At 41.9% G+C, this 21,769-nt stretch overlaps 1 protein-coding gene across 2 annotated transcripts in view; it reads right to left on the bottom strand.

Annotated features, from left to right (window-relative positions):
- LOC110524121 (microtubule-associated protein 1S) overlaps nt 1-21,769 on the bottom strand; it is a 48,451-nt gene that overhangs the window by 6,746 nt on the left and 19,936 nt on the right. The window contains exons 3-5 of one of the 2 annotated variants that reach the window (XM_021603473.3): nt 7,441-7,523; nt 6,261-6,401; nt 1,637-4,952 (exon numbers count right to left, since the gene is read on the bottom strand). In XM_021603473.3, the coding sequence (XP_021459148.3) occupies nt 1,637-4,952; nt 6,261-6,401; nt 7,441-7,523 (3,540 nt within the window). The remainder of the gene's footprint in view (nt 1-1,636; nt 4,953-6,260; nt 6,402-7,440; nt 7,524-21,769) is intronic. The other variant, XM_021603474.3, reaches the window with a different exon arrangement.

Below are 21,769 nucleotides of genomic sequence, written 5' to 3'. Positions count from 1 at the left end.
CCGAACTCATCTCTCGGCATGTCCAGCCCACTCATTATCCCAGTCAATCATTGCTAGCAGGAAGGTTGCTCATTTTTTCCGTGGCTAAACCAACTAGGTTCGTAATTTACCAATTTTATTCGTATTTAGGGCAGAAGAACGTTCACATGTTCTAGAAGGCATTTCTGCCAAAAAAAGCATTTTGATTAACTTCATTGGGATAGGGGGCAGCATTTTCACTTTTGGATGAAAAGCGTGCCCAGAGTAAACTGCCTCCTACTCAGTCCCAGATGCTAATTTATGCATATTATTAGTAGTATTGGATAGAAAACTCTGAAGTTTCTAAAACTGTTTGAATGATGTCTGTGAGTAAAAACCTGAAAGAAAATCCAAACAGGAAGTGGGAAATCTGAGGTTTGAAGTTTTTCAACTCAGCCCCTATTGAAGATACAGTGGGATATTGGTTATGTTGCACTTCCTAAGACTTCCACTAGATGTCAACCGTCTTTAGAACGTTGATTGATTGCTTTTCTACAGACAATGGAATTCTCCGGTTGGAACATTATTGAACATTTATGATAAAAACATCCTAAAGATTGATTCTATACATCGTTTGATATGTTTCTACAACCAGTAATATAACTTTTTGGAATTTTCATCCGACCTTTCCGCTGGAAGTTGCACGCACATTTCGATTTGTTTACCAAACGCCCTAACACAAGGAGGTATATGGACATAAATGATGAACTTTATCGAACAAATCAAACATTAATTGTGGAACTGGGATTCCTGGGAGTGCATTCCGATGAAGATCATCAAAGTGAATATTTATGATGCTATTTCTGACTAATGTTGACTGTGCAACATGACTGTGCAACATGGCGGTTTGGGCTCTGAGCTCCATACTCAGATTATTGCATGGTATGCTTTTTCAGTAAAGTTTTTTTTTTAAATCTGACACAGCGGTTGCATTAAGGAGAAGTTTATCTAAAGTTCCATGCATAAAACTTGTATTTTCATCCACATTTATAATGAGTATTTCTGTAAGTTGATGTGGCTCTCTGCAAAATCACTGCATGTTTTGGAACTACTGAACATAACTCGCCAATGTAAAATGAGATTTTTGGATATAAATATGCACTTTATCGAACAAAACGTACATGTATTGTGTAATATGAAGTCCTATGAGTGTCATCTGATGAAGATCATCAAAGGTTAGTGATTAATTTAATCTCTATTTGTGCTTTTTGTGACTCCTCTCTTTGGCTGGAAAAATGGCTAGGTTTTTCTGTGACTTGGTGGTGACCTAACAATTGTTTGTGGAGCTTTTGCTGTAAAGCATTTTTGAAATCAGACACTGTGGCTGGATTAACAAGAATTGTATCTTGATTTATGAGATTTCTGTTGATTTGTATTTGGTGCCCTGCAATTTCATTGGCTGTTGCGAGGGGTTCCACTACCGCCCCAGACAGGTTAAAAAGTTTACATTCAAATGACTCTCCTGTGAAGTAGTGAAGCTCGACATACGCCTAGCTTCCTGAAAAGAGTCACATATCTGGAAGGTGTCCCTAATGCTTTGTAAATTGATTATAGAAATCAAGTAATAAAAGATTATCAAATGTCATCGTTCTAAGTGTAAAACACTGACTGTGCCTACCTGAAGAAGTTGACCTTGCAGTCCCAGGTCTGGAGCCATTAGTGATATTGCGGGATGAAGGCCTTGTGTCAAGACTTGAGGTGATTTTCAACGTACCAGTTGTGCCGCCAGTCTTGGTCTTGCTGTTCAGAGTCGTACTGGTGGCTGACGTTAACCTGTGTGTGACCCCAGCTGGTTTCTTGGTTTTTGTGGCACTGCTCTTTGAGGTCTTGCTTGGAGCATCAGCCTCAGGGTCAGCCATGCAGGCACCGGGCTGGGGCGGCAAGGGTGGCAGGTCCTTCATTGGGGCTGGGGGAGGGTCCTGAGAGGAATGTTGAGCTCCCCTGTTGGAGGAGTGAGAGCTGGGATGGTCGTGTGGATGGTGGGGTGGGAAACTCCCAGAATCCTCATCAGAGTCCATGTCTGCAGTGATGGAGGGGCAGTCTTCAGTCCCTGGGGGTATGTCTGAATCTGTGGCTGTGTTGAGGGACTCACTAGCAGATGTGGGTGGAGTCTCCTGACCTTGTGGTGAATGTCGATCACTATGAATGACGCTTTGTGGCTTAGCTAGGTCCTGGGAGTGGTCGCTGTTTTCTGATAGTTCTCGCGGGCTACATGTCGCTAGCCCCGGAGACAGATGCTGTTGTTGGTTCTCTGGGGATTTCGGGTGCTTGAATTCACAAGGTGAGACCAGGCAGAGGTCGACGTCATGGGGAACGTCAGGGAGAAGACCCTGAAATCCAGTAAGGCGTTCCTCTGAGCCGTCCCCTGGCGGACGCATGTTATGACATGTCCTCAAAGGTAAGGACATCCCCATTTTGGGGTCAGGATCAGCAAAATGCCCATTAGAGTAGGACCTGTCCATATGGTCTCCCTTGGGTGACTCATCAATAGATGGGAGCACCTGTTCAAAAGACACGGAAAGAGACTCATCAACTTCTGTTGAGTGTGGGGAACCGATTTCAGCAGGCATAGAGGTAATATTAGGGGAGACAGAGTCCGGCAGCATGAAGGGACTCAGTGTCAAAAGGCTTGATTGCTTCTCCTGGGACGATGTAGAGTTCTCTAGGTTCCCCTTCAAGGAGCCTACCTCAGAGTTCCTGCAAGAACCCATGACATGGCAGTCTTCAAACCCAAGGCTAGGCACCCTTCCCCCGAGACTACTGTCCTCACCAGAGCCCTGAGCATCCTCTTCAGGTGATTGGTGGAAAGGGGTATGCCCAGCGCTATTAGGGGCTGAGTCAGCAGGGGAGACCAACTCTAAAGTCTTCTCATCTGAGCTGGCACATGCATCTTGTCCATTTCGCAGGGCCCCATCAAGAAGTCTGTATTCAGTTGGTGTAATATCAAAGTTTACACTGCGGTCACTTTTAGGAGTTTTGGCAAGAGGTGAAGTGGTTCCCAGGGCCTTCTCTGGATTTGGGAGTGTCTCCATGCAGCGGAACTTTTCTGGACTTTCCAAGATGTCTCCCTTCTCTGCATTTTCTCTTGATCCATTCTCTGTTTCAGGTTGCGCCATTCCTTCATTGTTAGCTATAGTGCTCACTGCAATAGCAGTCTTTTTCTCTGACTCTCCATTTTCTGCTCTGAGCTTCTCGAATTCCGCTGTCATGTCTTCAGGCGTTGACATCTTAGAACGATCCGCATCTCCTTCAGAGGCTGAAGCTTTTTGATTCTCTGTCTTTTTACTCGTCTTTGACTTTCCCCCCTTGTTCAATGAGTCTTTCTTGGGGATTGCATCCTTCTTCAAAGTTCCATTCTTGCCTACGTTTTTTTTTGCTTCTGCGTTTCCTAATGAAGGTCCAGCTGTCACTTTTTTGACATCCTTGCTGACAGGTTTTGTTGGTTTCTTCTCATCTGGCTTGATTTCCTTCTTGATCTCTTTCTTTGGATCAGGTTTGACATCTTTCTTTGGTTTTAGACCAAGAGGTTCTTTCTTAATTGGTTCTCTCTTTTTCTCCACATTCTCATCCTTTTTGGCAACACCTGCAGAGGCTTTCTCATCCCTCTTTTTGACTTCTTTTTTCTCATCCTTTAAAGGTTCCTTCTTTGTCATAAGCTTTTCAGGCTTTGGAAGTCTTTGTTTAGCATCCACATCCTTCAATTTCAACTTCTCATCCCCTTCCTTTTCTTTAGGAGCAATGTCACTTGGGCCTTTGGGCTTGGTCTTCACGTCTTGTTTCCTAAGGTCCCCACGTCCAAGTTTGTCCTTCAGCAAGGCACTGCTAGGTCTGGAGTCCTTGGGAAGGGACTTAAGGCTCTCCCGACTCTCTGCACGTTTTGGTTGTTTATCTGATTTGGATGCTTCAAGGTCCCTAAGGCTCACGGCGGGGTGTTTCAGGAATTCTAAATGCTTTACTTTGTCAAGTCCTTCAAGAATCTTGGCCTGCGGAGTACACCCAGGGAAGAGAACTCGAATGATCTTCTCATGAGTACTGGCAGGATGCCACACCAATAGAGCACAGATGGAGACAAGGCAAGGCAGGGGTATCTCTGAGCCTTTCATGTTAGATCCATTGCCAGGCCAGTTCTTCATCAAAGCCTCAAGCTCTTTACTGCCTTTGACTGGGTTAAGAACATACAGCTCTAGACGACCGACTCCCATCTTTTGGAAAAGTATAACAGGCTCAATGGTGGGTCCATTTGAGCGACTAACAGGCTCTGGATTGATTGTTAGCCTGTCAAGGTGCTGCAACGTGAGTGCCACCTGATCGCAGCTCCGCAGTTCTTTGGGATCACCCTCGAATGACTTCAATCTCTCTGGAGCATTAAGAAAAACTATGCCAATATCAGGAGAAATTAGATTTTTCATCCAGTCCTCATTGATCTGAGAGTCGGCAGATTGTTCATCCTCCAGTTCTACCACTTTCCTTTGGAGAAGACTGTTCACCCCTGGAAGATTGTCAGTACCGATGTGGGTGAGGAGCAAGCAGTCAACTCTGTCCAGATGTCTAACCAGTTTCCAGAAACAGGAGCGTGGATCGGACCCACCGTTGACCAGGATGTTGAAACCGTTAACAGCAAAGAAGGCAGAGTCTCCTCTCCCACCTGGAAATACGTAGCAGCAGGGGCGGGAGAGTTTGAGGAAGCCCACAGTACTGGGGGGCTCCAGCAGCTCAAAAGAAGACTGTGGCTCCAGGGACTCTGAGAGGTATTCTGTGAACTCCTGCAGACCTTCCATTTCAGGTAGCACTGATGGCAGGTTTGTTTTGATGTCAATGAAGTCTTGTAGGTTGTGTTTCTCCAACACTGAGTTCTTCCACACTCCAGTGTTAGGACAACTCAGTGTGAGGCTAGCTTTTTGTGTAGGGTCTGCCGAGCTCAATAACTCTCCAATCTATTCAAAAAGATAGAATGGTTTGATGTAAAATCACTTGACCAGCTTATTAATAATGCTTTGAATTTAGATTAAATCTGTAACTTAGAATATACACTGATTGTACAAAACATTAAGAACATTTGCTATTCCTATGACAAATGTCTGGTATACTCCGTGTATACAGTGCCTTGCGAAAGTATTCGGCCCCCTTGAACTTTGCGACCTTTTGCCACATTTCAGGCTTCAAACAAAGATATAAAACTATTTTTTTGTGAAGAATCAACAACAAGTGGGACACAATCATGAAGTGGAACGACATTTATTGGATATTTCAAACTTTTTTAACAAATCAAAAACTGAAAAAAATTATTCAGCCCCCTTAAGTTAATACTTTGTAGCGCCACCTTTTTCTGCGATTACAGCTGTAAGTCGCTTGGGGTATGTCTCTATCAGTTTTGCACATCGAGAGACTGACATTTTTTCCCATTCCTCCTTGCAAAACAGCTCGAGCTCAGTGAGGTTGGATGGAGAGCATTTGTGAACAGCAGTTTTCAGTTCTTTCCACAGATTCTCGATTGGATTCAGGTCTGGACTTTGACTTGGCCATTCTAACACCTGGATATGTTTATTTTTGAACCATTCCATTGTAGATTTTGCTTTATGTTTTGGATCATTGTCTTGTTGGAAGACAAATCTCCGTCCCAGTCTCAGGTCTTTTGCAGACTCGATCAGGTTTTCTTCCAGAATGGTCCTGTATTTTGCTCCATCCATCTTCCCATCAATTTTAACCATCTTCATTTCAATATTATCGCTTGCACAGTGCTCCTTGGGATGTTTAAAGCTTGGGAAATCTTTTTGTATCCAAATCCGGCTTTAAACTTCTTCACAACAGTATCTCGGACCTGCCTGGTGTGTTCCTTGTTCTTCATGATGCTCTCTGCACTTTTAACGGACCTCTGAGACTATCACAGTGCAGGTGCATTTATACGGAGACTTGATTACACACAGGTGGATTGTATTTATCATCATTAGTCATTTAGGTCAACATTGGATCATTCAGAGATCCTCACTGAACTTCTGGAGAGAGTTTGCTGCACTGAAAGTAAAGGGGCTGAATAATTTTTCAGTTTTTGATTTGTTAAAAAAAGTTTGAAATATCCAATAAATGTCGTTCCACTTCATGATTGTGTCCCACTTGTTGATTCTTCACAAAAAAAATACAGTTTTATATCTTTATGTTTGAAGCCTGAAATGTGGCAAAAGGTCACAAAGTTCAAGGGGGCCGAATACTTTCGCTAGGCACTGTATTACAGTAAAATAACTCACCTCTTCATCAGCAAATATCTGAATGAAGTCACTGAGAGAGAAACATCCTGTTTGTAAGACCAGGTCTCCTGCCTCTTCGACACATTGTCCAGCAAGAACCAACAACTTGTGGCGAGACACGTCAGATATAAGCCGGCGCACCTAGGGAAATGGAAGGAAAAGTAGTCATGAAATTAAGCTCCATTTAGTAGCCTATACAATTCCAAATAGGGCAATTAGATGTGCTTAGTGTCACTGAAAATACAGATAAACAAGGCCCCTCATTCAAGTTTTTTTTTACGTTTACAGTCTATAATATGATTTTAAAAAAAGGGAACATGGCAAGACAAACCGATCTTCATCTTGATCCAAATTACATGCATACTAGCCAGATCGGATATTTAAAAAAAGGCTGCACACAATTTGTTTTGGTGCCTTAGGCCACAATCAACCCAGATACTGATTTCAATGTATAGCCTACATACAATGTTATTAAGTGATCAATAAAAAAGGATCACGTGTTTTAACATTTTCATGATAAAAAAGGCAGCCCCTCAAACTCCATGGCAATATTCTATTGTTACAAAACTTCTCAAATTCCCCCCCCCCCCTCCATCCTTTCCCAGAGAAAATATTTCAGGAATTACTGTTCACATACTCTTTACAGTACTAAACATACTGCAAACGTTGTTCAGCCATGACATTGAAATAATTCCCAAATTTACCCCCAGATATGCTCATGCAGAATGAGAACGCAAGAGATTATTTCCCCTAATATTGAATGCATTCTGAAATATCGGTGAATTAAGCATCACAAGCATTAGCTGACAAGCACAGGCTGAATGAAGTAGATTGTTAGTTCAAGTGAGGCAGGTTATATTTCATTACAGCAACGACAGGATAGGATTTCCAGTATGAAATGAGCACCAGATGGCAGGGCAAAGAACCGTGTAATGTGATGGCAGTGTGTACTGCAGGTGTCATTTGAGCAATTGGATCCTTTCCATCTCAGGACAAAGCAATTGTTATGCAAAGCAGAGCATACCGTAGTAAATATCTTATTGTCATTCTGAACATAGTTTATTTTCCAGTATTTTAAAATGAATTTGGACTACACAAAATATACCTTGAAACCGAAATAAGACTTCAACACAGAGGTCTGACATTCAACAGTGAGAGATGTAGCCTAATTAAGTCTCACCTCTGAGCAGACCAACTCATGGGATGGGTTCCCCACCACCTTGGTGTCTAGAACGTCTCCACTGTGCTGCAGTGTCCTCTGGCCTATAGGGAAGGAGGGAGAAAGTGGTCAGACACCTGAGAGTGAGGGAAAAGGCTCCAGGGAGGTAGGGGTTAAAACAGAACCTAGCCTGTTCCTTTAGACCTGACAAAAACAAGGGGTACTGGGCAATAGTCTATGCTATATGTGGATAGTTTGGGAATAACAGATCCTGCATCCACCAAAAAGGTTAAAAAGGTTGGGAAAATCAGATGTCAAATATTTTACAGAAAACCGATTAGCAGATGTAGATCACTTCAGCTCAATCAATCAATCAAATCAAATGTATTTATAAAGCCTTTAATCTCTAGTGTAGTCTGTTAGTCTTGACCAGCTCACAGTTAGTCTTGACCACAGCAAGAGAAAGATCCGTGTCAGCATCAGAAACAACCAGTCTATAGAATTGAATGCCTCTGTAAAGCGAGAGAAACAATGCTGCTCCAGGGCTTGATTTGAACTTTTTTAGACACTTATCACCATTTTTCACCATTGAATGATGCAAGGAACCACCTTACAAAACACAACTCATTACCATATTTTTTACCATACAGAATCAGACAATGTAGGCTACACTCTGCCTATTGGCTTCTTTGCATATTCAAGCCTGTCTCAAAATACTACACCCTTTAATGTGCCAAAATGCATTTAGTGGCAAAACACTGTTCTCAAAACCGCACAACATGCACAAGCGTTTATTTTTTGTATATGTGTTTAACCTTCACTTAACTAGGCAAATCAGTTAATTAAAACCTCTACAGGATCGATGGGTCCCCCGCGGGACGGTTAAGCTAACGTTGGCTAATGTGATCAGCATGAGGTTGTAAGTAACAAGAACATTTCCCAGGACACAGACCTATCTGATATTGGCAGAAGGCTTAAAGTATTGTTAATCTAACTGCACTGTCCAATTTACAGTAGCTATTACAGTGAAATAATACCATGCCATTGTTTGAGGACTGAGAGTGCACAGTTATGAACTTGAAAATGTATTAATAAACCAATTAGGCACATTTGGGCAGTCTTGATACAAAAGTTTGAACAGAAATGCAATGGTTCATTGGATCAGTCTAAAACTTTGCACATACACTGCCATCTAGTGGCCAAAATCTAAATTGTGCCTGAGCCGGCATAATACATTATGCCCTTTCTCTTGCATTTCAAAGATGGCACAAAAAAAATGCATGTTTTTTTTTCTTTGTAATATCTTTTACCAGATCTAATGTGACATATTCTCCTACATTCATTTAACAGTTCTACAAACTTCAAAGTGTTTCCTTTCAAATGGTATCAAGAATACACATATCCTAGCTTCAGGTCATGAGTTACAGGCAGTTAGATTTGGGTATTATATAGTCATTTTAGGCGAAAAATTGGGGGGGGGAAGGGGGCGGCTCCATGAACAAATTCTTATTTACAATGACGGACTATCCCCGGCCAAACCCGGACGACTCTGGGCCAATTGTGTGCCGCCCTATGGGACTCACGGCCGGATGTGATATAGCCTGGGTTTCACTTGACAGAGATTAAAATATATCTGTTAGAAATTAAGAAAGCGGGGAGATCTAAAGATGAATCAACTAGCATGGGTTACTAATATGACTAGGATTATGCCTTTGGGTGATGGACAATAAAACAATGAATAAAAAAAATGAAAACCAATATAACATGAGAAAATATGCAATTGAAACCAGCATTTAAGTGCTAATAAAATAATACATTCAACACTTCTATGGTCGTATTTTGACTTGGATAGGTTACTTTGAAACAGGGTAAGACATGCTTCATAAGACATAAACCGTACAGGGTTTAAACAACTACGTTTATGGTTAAATAGTTTCAAAATGCTGACCGCCTCTGCTCAGATTCAAGGTGGGTGATGTGCGGTGAGCAACAGGCACTGTCCTTCACTCTCAGGTCTTGTGATCATTTGAATGAACCGTCCCTCGAGCACGTCGACAGAATAAAGCCTTTAGACCTTAAATGGTAATTATCCTTCATTATATTTGTCAAACATGACTGGCATTTAGCCCATATTTATGTAATAAAAAACTCAAAGTTTGTCTCCATTTTCTGGCGCCTCATGTTTGGACAATATGCATATCTACTACACTGACATGTAGGCTTTTTTATTTATGTACATAAAACATTGATTTTAATATTATTCCAATGTTGGCCTCTCTGATCCAATTCTGGTCAGAATAATGATTTTATATATTTTTTTACTTGTCCATTAAAATGTCCAACTTAACTATATTCTTCTTGTCCAACAATTGTTTTTGTTTTTTTTACTTTTCCTGGACAAGATGACAACAGTGAATGTCGACCCCTGTGCACAGTTTGAGGCACAGAGCTTTGCATAGCACAAAGATAAACCCTGGGCTTGCAGTGTGACTAACTTTTAGTGCAGGTCTGAAGAGAGAATAGGTTCAAAACAAGGCAAGGCACTGAAACCAGACAGGGCTGAAGCAAAAACCAAAACATGACTTACCAGAAGTTAGAATGTTCTTGGTAAAAGAAAATACATATATACAATAATGCTATAAAACTCAAGAGAAACAAAAAAAGGCAACACTTTTATATCATATTTTTTGTTTTAGTCTATATTTGTTTAGAATTCTAGTTATAAGCAGGGTTCAAAAGCTGCAATGCCATGCCGAGGCTATCTAGGCTGAATAAACGACCTGTGAGTCAAAATCCTACTGCATCACATGACAGAATACAGTGGCATTCACTCATGTGCTGCACCCAACAGCATCCCCATTTAACCTACAATTTTCCACACTGAATCCCAATCATTATTAGGGGGTGGGCGTGGGGACTGTTTTGTGCCTGGGGTAGTGGAGCTACATGATCTAAAAGGTGAAATAATCATGGAAGGCCAGCAGAAATCAAGAACTGTGCGTTTATTTATGGGTTCTATAGGTAACACACTGTATGGCTAAAAAGTCTGTGGGAGCGAGAGAAAGGACTGCCAGTGAGATAGTTCTGCTTTGAGTTTTTCCCCTTCTAACCGTATGAACATTTACACTGCAAAAGTTCCGTCATTTACTACACTGTGTCTGCTACATGAACAACAGCTCAAATGCACATGAACCAAAAGCTCAGTAGATCCAAAAGTGAGTGGACAGTTACCCAAGAAACCCAGCACAGGTCAGGTTGTTGGTGTGGATGGTCCAGCCAGCCAAGGGAGATTTAGAAAGTAATTGTTGCTTGCTGTCGTCACACGTGCTAGCAGGTATTGAACCTCTTATTGAATTACCACCCCGTTAGGGAAGTAACTATGGTATATTAGAACATGGAGATCATAGTGCTCAGTCACTCAATTATCTAGTGAATCAATCATTGACCACTGTCTGGTAACGCCCCCCTGAGTACTGTACATGATTGCGTCCTTATATGAAGATAAGTTGGTCATTGGTTATCGCCAGTCCCCTGAACATCACTGAAGTGCACAGAAGGTAGTTGTGGACAGCATTGAGAAACCAATGTCATTGGCGTATCAACTTCCCACCCTTGTCATTACCCTCGTCAACCCTATTTGCTGTGCTGAAAGAAGAGGAACCATTCTTTCCAGTCACTAGAACGTGTAAAAAAAATTTTTAAAAAAGAGATGTGCTCAAAGAGGGCCTCGGCTCCAACCTTGACCCTGGTGTAGAGACGAAACCCAACACGAGAAAGCACTTCCTTCCTGTCAGCTAGTCGAGCTACGGCGTTGCTATGGCAACAGCTGCAGAGGCTATACACAGCCAGAGAACACAATAGCACAAGGAAGCAAAGAATTAAGTTGACACAAATTATCTTAATTCTATTTTGGAATGATTCAACAAGGCCCATGACCAGATCGTGTATATAATGGTCCATCAGTGTGAATCTCACAGAGAACAGATATTAGTTGAATCCATGAATAACTAGAATTATTCAAACAAAAGGCTTCATGACTACCAAGATTCAGGACTACCACAGTCCTTTTCTCCATATGTGCTTCGTGTCTGGTTGAGCCCTGTCCTATCAGAGAAGTGCCCCCTGCAGGGAGAAACTTGAGCGGCACAAAGGCCAGCATCCGACTCCCCACCACGTGAGACTGAGACATTGTGCAAATGAAAACCAGCTAAACTGGACTTAAGGATTACCCTACAACAAAATCCATGCTCCGTTCCCCTGCCCTCTTTGACGTCTCATCTTTGATGGCTCTCTGGGAGTTGGCTCCATTTGCCCCTTGGGGCAGATCCTTCTACTGTCAGGTTCTTAATATACATACACACATTGCAATGTATCATTCTGTGCGGCTGGAAAAGACAAATCTGAAAGCAGCCTGAAATATTCACAGCGATATGGCTGAAAGGAAACAGAGCTGAATGGTTTCTGCCTTTATTCTTCAACTGGATGAGTCAGACCGCAAAGCAAAGGTAGAACAGATTTGAAATCAGGATTTTGAAAGAGGAATATCTTTAAGATTCTGCCATATTTCTCCTCTGGCTTCTTTCTGAGGTGAATTGTCATTCTTTTTTAAGGTTTGCCATTTGCAGGTCTATCCAAACACACACGGACCACGGCAGGGTAGCCTAGTGGTTAGAGCGTTGGACTAGTAACCGGAAGGTTGCAAGTTCAAATCCCCGAGCTGCCGTTCTGCCCCTGAACAGGCAGTTAACCCACTGTTCCTAGGCAGTCATTGAAAATAAGAATTTGTTCTTAACTGACTTGCCTAGTTAAATAAAGGTTTAAAAAAAAATAAAAAATAAACACGGACCACCCCCTCATCCCATGTGTCTGCAGTTCACGCTCCCTGGATAGAGGGTTTTAATCTGAGCTGTAAATCGCAGAAGGTAAACAGGGCAGCCAGTAAACCCCCCCCAGCTCCAGACCGCAAACATTTAGTTGAACTTTGTGACCCTTTGACTTGGCTGTGCGAATTAAATACATTTTTGGTCGCACTGATGCAATCTGCACATTCTACATGGTCATCTCAATCAAAATGTCTTTTTTTTTAAGGTGAATAAAACCACCCTTACAAAAAATGATTGCAGTTTTGAAACTGCAGTAAAAGTACAGTAACAGCAGTCGACTGTGTGTGACGCTTTGTATATATTTTTTTTTTTTTTTTTTTTAATTGAACCTTTAACTAGGCAAGTCAGTCACAAATTCTTATTTACAATGACGGCCTAACCGGGGAACAGTGGATTAACTGCCTTGTTCAGGGGCAGACGACAGATTTTTACCTTGTCAGCTCGGGGACTTTATCCATCAACCTTTCGGTTACTGGCCCAACGCTCTAACCACAAGGCTACCTAACTGAAGTGTACTGCAGTAAAAATAAGAAATTACTGCTGTAAAAAAAAAGAAGTGTTATTTTGGACGCAAAATTTGCAGCATACTACAGTTAGTGGGGCAAAAAAGTATTTAGTCAGCCACCAATTGTGCAAGTTCTCACACTTAAAAAGAGGAGGCCTGTAATTATCATAGGTACACTTCAACTATGACAGACAAAATGAGAAAATAAAATCCAGAAAATCACATTGTAGGATTTTTTATGAATTTATTTGCAAATTATGGTGGAAAATAAGTATTTGGTCAATAACAAAAGTTTCTCAATACTTTGTTATATACCCTTTGTTGGCAATGACAGAGGTCAAACGTTTTCACACACTGTTCACACACTGTTGCTGGTATTTTGGCCCATTCCTCCATGCAGATCTCCTCTAGAGCAGTGATGTTTTGGGGCTGTTGCTGGGCAACACAGACTTTCAACTCCCTCCAAAGATGTTCTATGGGGTTGAGATCTGGAGACTGGCTAGGCCACTCCAGGACCTTGAAATGCTTCTTACGAAGCCCCTCCTTCGTTGCCCGGTCGGTGTGTTTGGGATCATTGTCATGCTGCTGAAAGACCCAGCCACGTTTCATCTTCAATGCCCTTGCTGATGGAAGGAGATTTTCACTCAAAATCTCACGAATCATGGCCCCATTCATTCTTTCCTTTACACTGATCTGTCGTCCTGTTCCCTTTGCAGAAAAACAGCCCCAAAGCATGATGTTTCCACCCCCATGCTTCACAGTAGGTATGGTGTTCATTGGATGCAACTCAGCATTCTTTGTCCTCCAAACACGACGAGCTGAGCTTTTACCAAAAAGTTATATTTTGGTTTCATCTGACATCCTCCCAATCTTCTTCTGGATCATCCAAATGCTCTCTAGCAAACTTCAGATGGGCCTGGACATGTACTGGCTTAAGCAGGGGGACACGTCTGGCACTGCAGGATTTGAGTCCCTGGCGGCGTAGTGTGTTACTGATGGTAGGCTTTGTTACTTTGGTCCCAGCTCTCTGCAGGCCATTCACTAGGTCCCCCCCGTGTGGTTCTGGGATTTTTGCTCACCGTTCTTGTGATCATTTTGACCCCACGGGGTGAGATCTTGCGTGGAGCCCCAGATCGAGGGAGATTATCAGTGGTTTTGTATGTCTTCCATTTCCTAATAATTGCTCCCACAGTTGATTTCTTCAAACCAAGCTATTGCAGATTCAGTCTTCCCAGCCTGGTGCAGGTCTACAATTTTGTTTCTGGTGTCCTTTGACAGCTCTTTGGTCTTGGCCATAGTGGAGTTTGGAGTGTGACTGTTTGAGGTTGTGGACAGGTGTCTTTTATACTGATAACAAGTTCAAACAAGTGCCATTAATACAGGTAACGAGTGGAGGACAGATGAGCCTCTTAAATAAGAAGTTACAGGTCTGTGAGAGCCAGAAATCTTGCTTGTTTGAAGGTGACCAAATACTTATTTTCCACCATAATTTGCAAATAAATTCATTAAAAATCCTACAATGTGATTTTCTGGATTTTTTTTCTCATTTTGTCTGTCATAGTGTACCTATGATGAAAATTACAGGCCTCATCTTTTTAAGTGGTAGAACTTGCACAATTGGTGGCTGACTAAATACTTTTTTGCCCCACTGTACAAGGGGTACCGGTACAGGGTCAATGTACAGAGGCCCCGATTAGTCGAGGTAATTGTACAGTGGCAAGAAAAGGTATGTGAACCATTTGGAATTACCTGGATTTCTGCATAAAACGTGATCTTCATCTAAGTCACAACAATAGACATTCACAGTGTAGGTTGAACCCCTAGGCTAATGACTTCTCCAAAAGCTAATTGGAGTCAGAAGCCAGCTAACCTGGAGTCCCATCAATGAGCTGCCTTGCCCTATAAAAAAATATAAAAATCCAATTTTGAGTTTGCGATTCACAAGAAGCATTGCCTGATGTGAACCACGCCTCGAACAAAAGAGATCAGAAGACCTAAGATTACGCATTTTTGGCTTGCATAAAGCTGGAAAGAGTTACAAAAGTATCTCTAAAAGCCTCGATGTTAATCAGTCCACATTAAGGCAAATTGTCTATAAATGGAGAAAGTTCATTAAGACCTTTAGACAGGTCATCATTCACAAGGCCGCAGGGCCAGATGGATTACCAGGACGTGTACTGCGAGCATGCGCTGACCAACTGGCAAGTGTCTTCACTGACATTTTCAACCTCTCCCTGTCCAAGTCTGTAATACCAACATGTTTTAAGCAGACCACCATGGAACATGTTAGTTTGTTGGTGATGTGGACACCAAGAAACTTGAAGCTCTCAACCTTCTCCAATACAGCCCCGTCGATGAGAATGGGGGCATGCTCAGTCCTCTTTTTCCAGTAGTCCACAATCATCTCATTTGTCTTGATCACGTTGAGGGAGAGGTTGTCCTTGCACCACACAGTCAGGTCTCTGACCCTCTCCCTATAAGCTGTCTCGTCGTTGTCGGTGATCAGGTCTGCCACGGTTGTCATTGGCAAACTTAAATGATGGTGTTGGAGTTGTGCCTGGCCGTGCAGTCATGAATGAACAGGGAGTACAGGAGGGGACTGAGGACGCACCCCTGAGGGGCCCCCGTGTTGAGGATCAGCGTGGCGGATATGTTGTTACATACCCTTACCACCTGGGGGCGGCCCGTCAGGAAGTCCAGGATCCAGTTGCAGAGAAAGGTGTTTAGTCCCAAGGTGCTTAGCGATGAGCTTTGAGGGCACTTGGTGTTGAACGTTGAGCTGTAGTCAATCGACAGCATTCTCACATAGGTGTTCCTTTTGTCCAGGTGGGAAAGGGCAGTATGGAGTGCAATAGAGATGGCATCATCTGTGGATCTGTCTAGGGTTTCTGGGATAATGGTGTTGATGTGAGCCATGACCAGCCAATTATAAGCACTTCATGGCTACAGACGTGAGTGCTATGGGTCGGTAGTCATTTAGGCAGGTTATGTTGGTGTTCTTGGGCAGAGGGACTATGGTGATCTGCTTGAAACATGTTGGTATTACAGACTCAGGGAAAGGTTGAAAATGTCAGTGAAGACACTTGCCAGTTGGTCAGCACATGCTTGGAGTACACATCATGGTAATCTGTCTGGCCCTGTGGCCTTGTGAATGCTGACCTGTTTAAAGGTCTTACATCGGCTGCAGAGAGCGTGGTCATCCGGAACAGCTGATGCTCTCATGCATGTTTCAGTGTTACTTGCCTCAAAGGAGCATAGAAGTAATTTAGCCCATCATTGCTTATTAGTAAATAAATAGGTCTGTAAAAAAAGACTAATTAAAATAATATTTAATTATTCAATAAGGTTATTCTGGCTCGGAGGCCTATAATGCGCTAATGTTCTGTCAAATGGATAATGTGCCAATCCTCTCCAAAATGGCATGGTACAATTTGGAATCTGATAAATAGGCTATGGACATGTTGCATGTATTTACCTATATTTTAATGATTGTCAATTTCATCTTCATACGATTGCATAACTGTCTCTCTCCCCTTCATACTTTCCTTGTCAATTCACCAAGGTAGGCCTAGTTTTCTTTATACGTTTTAAGGAAAGGAGAAATATTTGCTTGTGTCTGACATACGTTGGTGTATTTGATTGACAGGTCCTTTTATGGTGGTGTGTGAGTTTGCTGATTCTAAAGTAGCTTGTCTGGACGCCATCTCTTTAATAAGAATCAAATGCTCCTGTCATGATTTAACTTTTTAAAAGGCCTATTTTCAGTAAAGACCCTCGCTCTTGTTTATGATGCTGTTCACACAAACTGCAAAATATCATCCTGTCACAATTCGTCAATTATTCATATTTTTTTTAACGTGAAAATAAGCTGTTGACCAATAGAAATTGTTATCTGGGACACTGCCACAGAGGTCTGTGGGCTCATTGGGTCAATTAATTAATTTCTCTGCCTGTTTTTTTACATTTGCAAAGCATCAGTGCAGAAAGATGTCAATTTAGCCAATGTGATCACATCACACCAGAGTTACATGTCGCTCTCATCAAACTTCCCCACCAGTTTATTGCCAACACTGTAGCCTATTTTATAGCTATTCAGCAAGCAAGAAGTTCAAATCGATGTTTCTCTCCTCGAAAGTTTCAAACTACATTGCGGTTCATATACAGTGCAATCAGAAAGTATTCAGTCCCCTTGACTTTTTTCACATTTTGTTAGATTACAGCCTTATTCTAAAAAAAATATTTGTTCCCCTCAATCTACATACAATACCCCATAATGACAAAGCTAATACAGGTTTTTTGAAAATGTTGCTAATTTATTAAATTAAACTGAAATATTACATCTACCCTTTCTCAGTACTTTGTTGAAGAATCTCCACAGAGGAACTCTTAAGCTCTGTCAGTGACCATCGGGTTCTTAGTCACCTCCCTGACCAAGGCCCTTCTCACCCGATTGCTCAGTTTGGAAGGGCGGCCAGCTATTTGGTGGTTCCAAACTTCTTCCATTTAAGAATGATGGAAGCCACTGTGTTCTTGGGGACCTGTGGAGGTATACAGACAATTCCTTCGACCTCATTGTATGGGTTTTGCTCTGACATGCACTGTCAGCTGTGGGACCTTATATAGACAGGTGTGTGCCTTTCCAAATCAATTGAATTTACCACAGGTGGACTCCAATCAAGTTGTAGAAATATCTCAAGGATGATCAATGGAAACCGGATGCAACGGAGCTCAATTTTGAGTCTCATAGTAAAGCGTCTGAATAATTATGTAAATAAGGAATTTCTGTTTTACATTTTTAATAAATTTGCAAAATATCTAAAAACCTGCTTTCGCATTTGTCATTATGGGGTATTGTGTAGATTGCTGAGGATTATTTTTTAAATCCATTTTAGAATAAGGCTGTAACGTTGCAAAAAGTCAAGGGGTCTGAATACTTTCTGAATGCACTGTGTATTGGCTTCTCATTCAAACTAGAGAGAGGGGAGAAGAGATAGGCCAGCGGAGTTGCCAGGTGCCGGCTTTGTGTTTGTTCTCTTGTTAAATGGAGTGCGACTGAATGAAACATAGCCAAACGCCTTTCATGAGTCCTCATATAGGATGCATAAGCTTATATCTTAATATTTTCAGCAGCATATACGTTTTCCAGTAGTATATAATTTCTCTCATTACTGTGTCCTCTAGCCACTGAACAACATATTGCCACAGAGAATGACGTTCAGCAGCATTAGTGACGTTTTGCGAATTGTTTGATAAAGTCTGGGGGGGGGGGGGGGTTGTTGTTGCAGAACACATATATATTTATAAACATTATATAAACATTCAGCATCTGACAAGAGTGCATGAAAACAAACTATTTTAATGTGCTCTGATTTTATGATCCAACAAAGAAATTGCACATATTTTAAGGGATATTTGAAAACACAATGGTCAAATCAGTGTTGATTTCCATGACACCTATTAGACTACACAATCAAAACAAAACGAGTGTCTAATTCACAACTCAATTTCATCATAGAAAGCTATTATTCAAAGCCAATTTAAACAAGTTGAATTGTCTGCTTTCACCAAAGCAATCGGATTTAAAAAGGTGCACTATGCAGAAATCACTCCGACATTTCCTGGTTGCTAAAATGTTTACTGTTTCGGTTAATATGACAAAACAAGCAAATATAGTGTATAGAGAATAATTGTACCATCTGAACTGCTGTGAAATAGCTCTTCCATAACCAAAAATATTGTATTTTCAGCTGTTTGAAGCTGGTGTAAAAGACGCAAAAACAAAACGTAAGAATGGGAAGCATAGAAATAGTGCACTTATAACAGCTCTACTACCGCTTCTTTGACTTGCTTGCAATGACAGATCTATAACTCACATTTCTATCTGAATTTGGTCAGGTGGCCCAGAAAGTTACATATTGCAGCTTTAATGCCAGTGAAATACATTACCCTGTTTTCATCACAAAGAATCCAGAGCGGACTGCTTGAAGGACATTAGTAGTAGTCTTAATCTTGCTAAAATAAAAAGGTCAAATTCTTTTAACAGGGAGAATATATACAATAAAATACTGGGCTTCAGACTGGATTATCCATGAGAACTGACTCAAATAAGGACATTTTTGGCACTGTCCTCGGAGTTCATACGAAGGGAATTGGATGTGTACTACCAAACAGTTGCATTCACAGTATGTATATGCAATGTGGCAGTAGTACATACCAATACGTCCTAAGTCATGAAAGGATTTACAGTAATAACCACTTAATGAACATGACAAATTAAATAATAAAAGCAGCTCTGATAAAAAACAAAATCCCATTGAAAACACAGGTAACTGCCCAAATAAAGGAAACTCCAACAGTGTTTTAATAGGGTGTTGTGGCACCACGAGCCACCAGCTTCAAAGCACCGTGGCATGAATTTGACAAGTGTCTGGAACTCAATTGGAGGGATGCGACACTATTCTTTCACAAGCAATTCCATCATTGGGTGTTTTGTTGATGGTGGTGGAAAACGCTGTCCCAGATGCCGCTCAAGAATCTCCCATAAGTGTTCAATTGAGATCTTGTGACAAACACACAGACACACCACTTAAACAGCCTACGCTCCTTTGAGACCCTTCTTTCAGACACTGACATCTCTTCTTCTAGCCATGGTAGCTGAATAATGGGCAACGGGGCATTTTTATACATGACTAAGCATGATGGGATGTTAATTGCTTAATTAACTCAGGAACCACACGTGTTGAAGCACCTGCTTTCAATATACTTGGTAAAACACATTAGACTTGTCTGCTTCCACCAAAGCAATCACATTGGTGAAACCTCAAATTCCAAATGCCCTAGCTGTTTATTTTTTTGGGGGGGGGGGTTGCGACCAAATCATGGACTGGTGCCACCAGGGGAAAATGTCAGCCGGGAGCCCTGCCCACTGTAACAGGAGACAGTCAGCCGGGAGCCCTGCCCACTGTATCAGGAGACAGTCAGCCGGGAGCCCTGCCCACTGTAACAGGAGACAGTCAGCCGGGAGCCCTGCCCACTGTAACAGGAGACAGTCAGCCGGGAGCCCTGCCCACTGTAACATGAGACAGTCAGCCGGGAGCCCTGCCCACTAACAGGAGACAGTCAGCCGGGAGCCCTGCCCACTGTAACAGGAGACAGTCAGCCGGGAGCCCTGCCCACTAACAGGAGACAGTCAGCCTCAAGGGTAGAAGTCCACTTTTCCAAAACATATATCTATCAGTATCATATTCATTAGCTTACAGCTATAGAGTAGCCTAATTACTAAAACTGTCACTCTGTTTGGTAACTTTCCTACAATATACTGTATATTCTAACTTATTTGTATTAGGTATTTGTCATGAATTAGCCCATTCTGGATAAGGTTATACTGTAGGCCTGTGAAATGAGAGCAAGGCAAGGCACTGTGTGGCACACCATGTGCCCCCTGATGACTGTCATGCGCCCCCATCCTGCACCACCCTGCCCAGTAGCACTCCTCTAGTGTAAACACACACACAAGCTCTGACGCCCCACATTCCTCAACAGCTGGCCTGCCATTAGTCAGTCAGCCTGCTGCCCGGGAGAGGCTCTGCAGCACAGATTCCATAGTGGAGCACTGCAGTAACATAGTATTCCTTTTACAGAGCTGCGATAGCCTGAGCTAGCATGAAAGTGAAAGTGTGGATGTATTGCAGGTGCTGGGGGTGTGACACACAGATTGTGAATGGGAGAGGCCTGAAGGTTGGGCGAGGTAGTTCTTGACACTGGAGGAGGAAGTTGTCCCGAGGATAAACAAATGTTCTGGTGACTGAGGGAAGATGGGCTTCAGGGCGAGGATGGTGCAAGCTGTGGCAAACTATTTTCAGCTGTGATGTCACACACTCTCTCCTCCTCCCACTCTCCCTGGGATTTCTCTCTCTGCTTTCCATCAACCAACGCGTCTCATTCCTCTGTCCTCCCCACTAACTCTCCACGCAAACGACACTGCAAAGATACAAATAACAGTCGGAAGGAGCTACTCTGCTGAAGTTGCATTGTTGAGGTGTAAAAGGAAAAACACTTGAGGCCCATTAACCTTTCTGATCTCCCCATCCCGGATCCGGGTTCGTGAATACAGACTCAAGCTCATTACCATAACGCAACGTTAACTATTCATGAAAATCGCAAATGAAATGAAATAAATATGCTAGCTCTCAAGCTTAGCCTTTTGTTAACAACACTGTCATCTCAGATTTTCAAAATATGCTTCTCAACCATTGCAAAACAAGCATTTGTGTAACAGTATTGATGGCTAACGTAGCATTTAGCATTAGCATTCAGCTGGCAACATTTACACAAAAAAACAGAAAAGCATTCAAAAAAATCATTTACCTTTGAAGAACTTCAGATGTTTTCAATGAGGAGACTCTCAGATAGCAAATGTTCAGTTTTTCCTGAAAGATTATTTGTTTAGGACAAATCGCTCCGTTTTCTGCGTCACGTTTAGCTATGAAAAAACCCCTGTATCCAGGATTGTGTAAATCTATCAGCAAGCTCATTAGCATAACACAACGTTAACTATTTATGAAAATCGCAAATGAAATGAAATAAATATGCCATCTCTCAAGCTTAGCCTTTTGTAAACAACACTGTCATCTCAGATTTTCAAAATATGCTTCTCAACCATAGGAAAACAATAATTTGTGTAAAAGTAGCTAGCTAGAGTTAGCATTTCGCGTTAGCATTTAGCGTTAGCATTAGCGTTAGCATCCAGCACGCAACATTAACAAAAACATAAAAGCCTTCAAATAAAATAATTTACCTTTGAAGAACTTCTGATGTTTTCAATGAGGATACTCTCAGTTAGATAGCAGATGCTCAGTTTTTCCAAAAAGATTCCTTGTGTATTAGAAATAGCTCCGTTTTATACATCACATTTGGCTACCAAAAAAAATCCATAAATTCAGTCCTCAAAACGCAAACTTTT

The sequence above is a fragment of the Oncorhynchus mykiss genome, chromosome 5 (assembly GCF_057628025.1).
Source record: "Oncorhynchus mykiss isolate SJ-2025 chromosome 5, ASM5762802v1, whole genome shotgun sequence".
In the NCBI taxonomy this organism is placed as follows: Eukaryota; Metazoa; Chordata; class Actinopteri; order Salmoniformes; family Salmonidae; genus Oncorhynchus; species Oncorhynchus mykiss.
The sequence above is the reverse complement of the archived record's forward strand: the minus strand, read 5'-3'. Positions and strand labels throughout refer to the sequence as shown.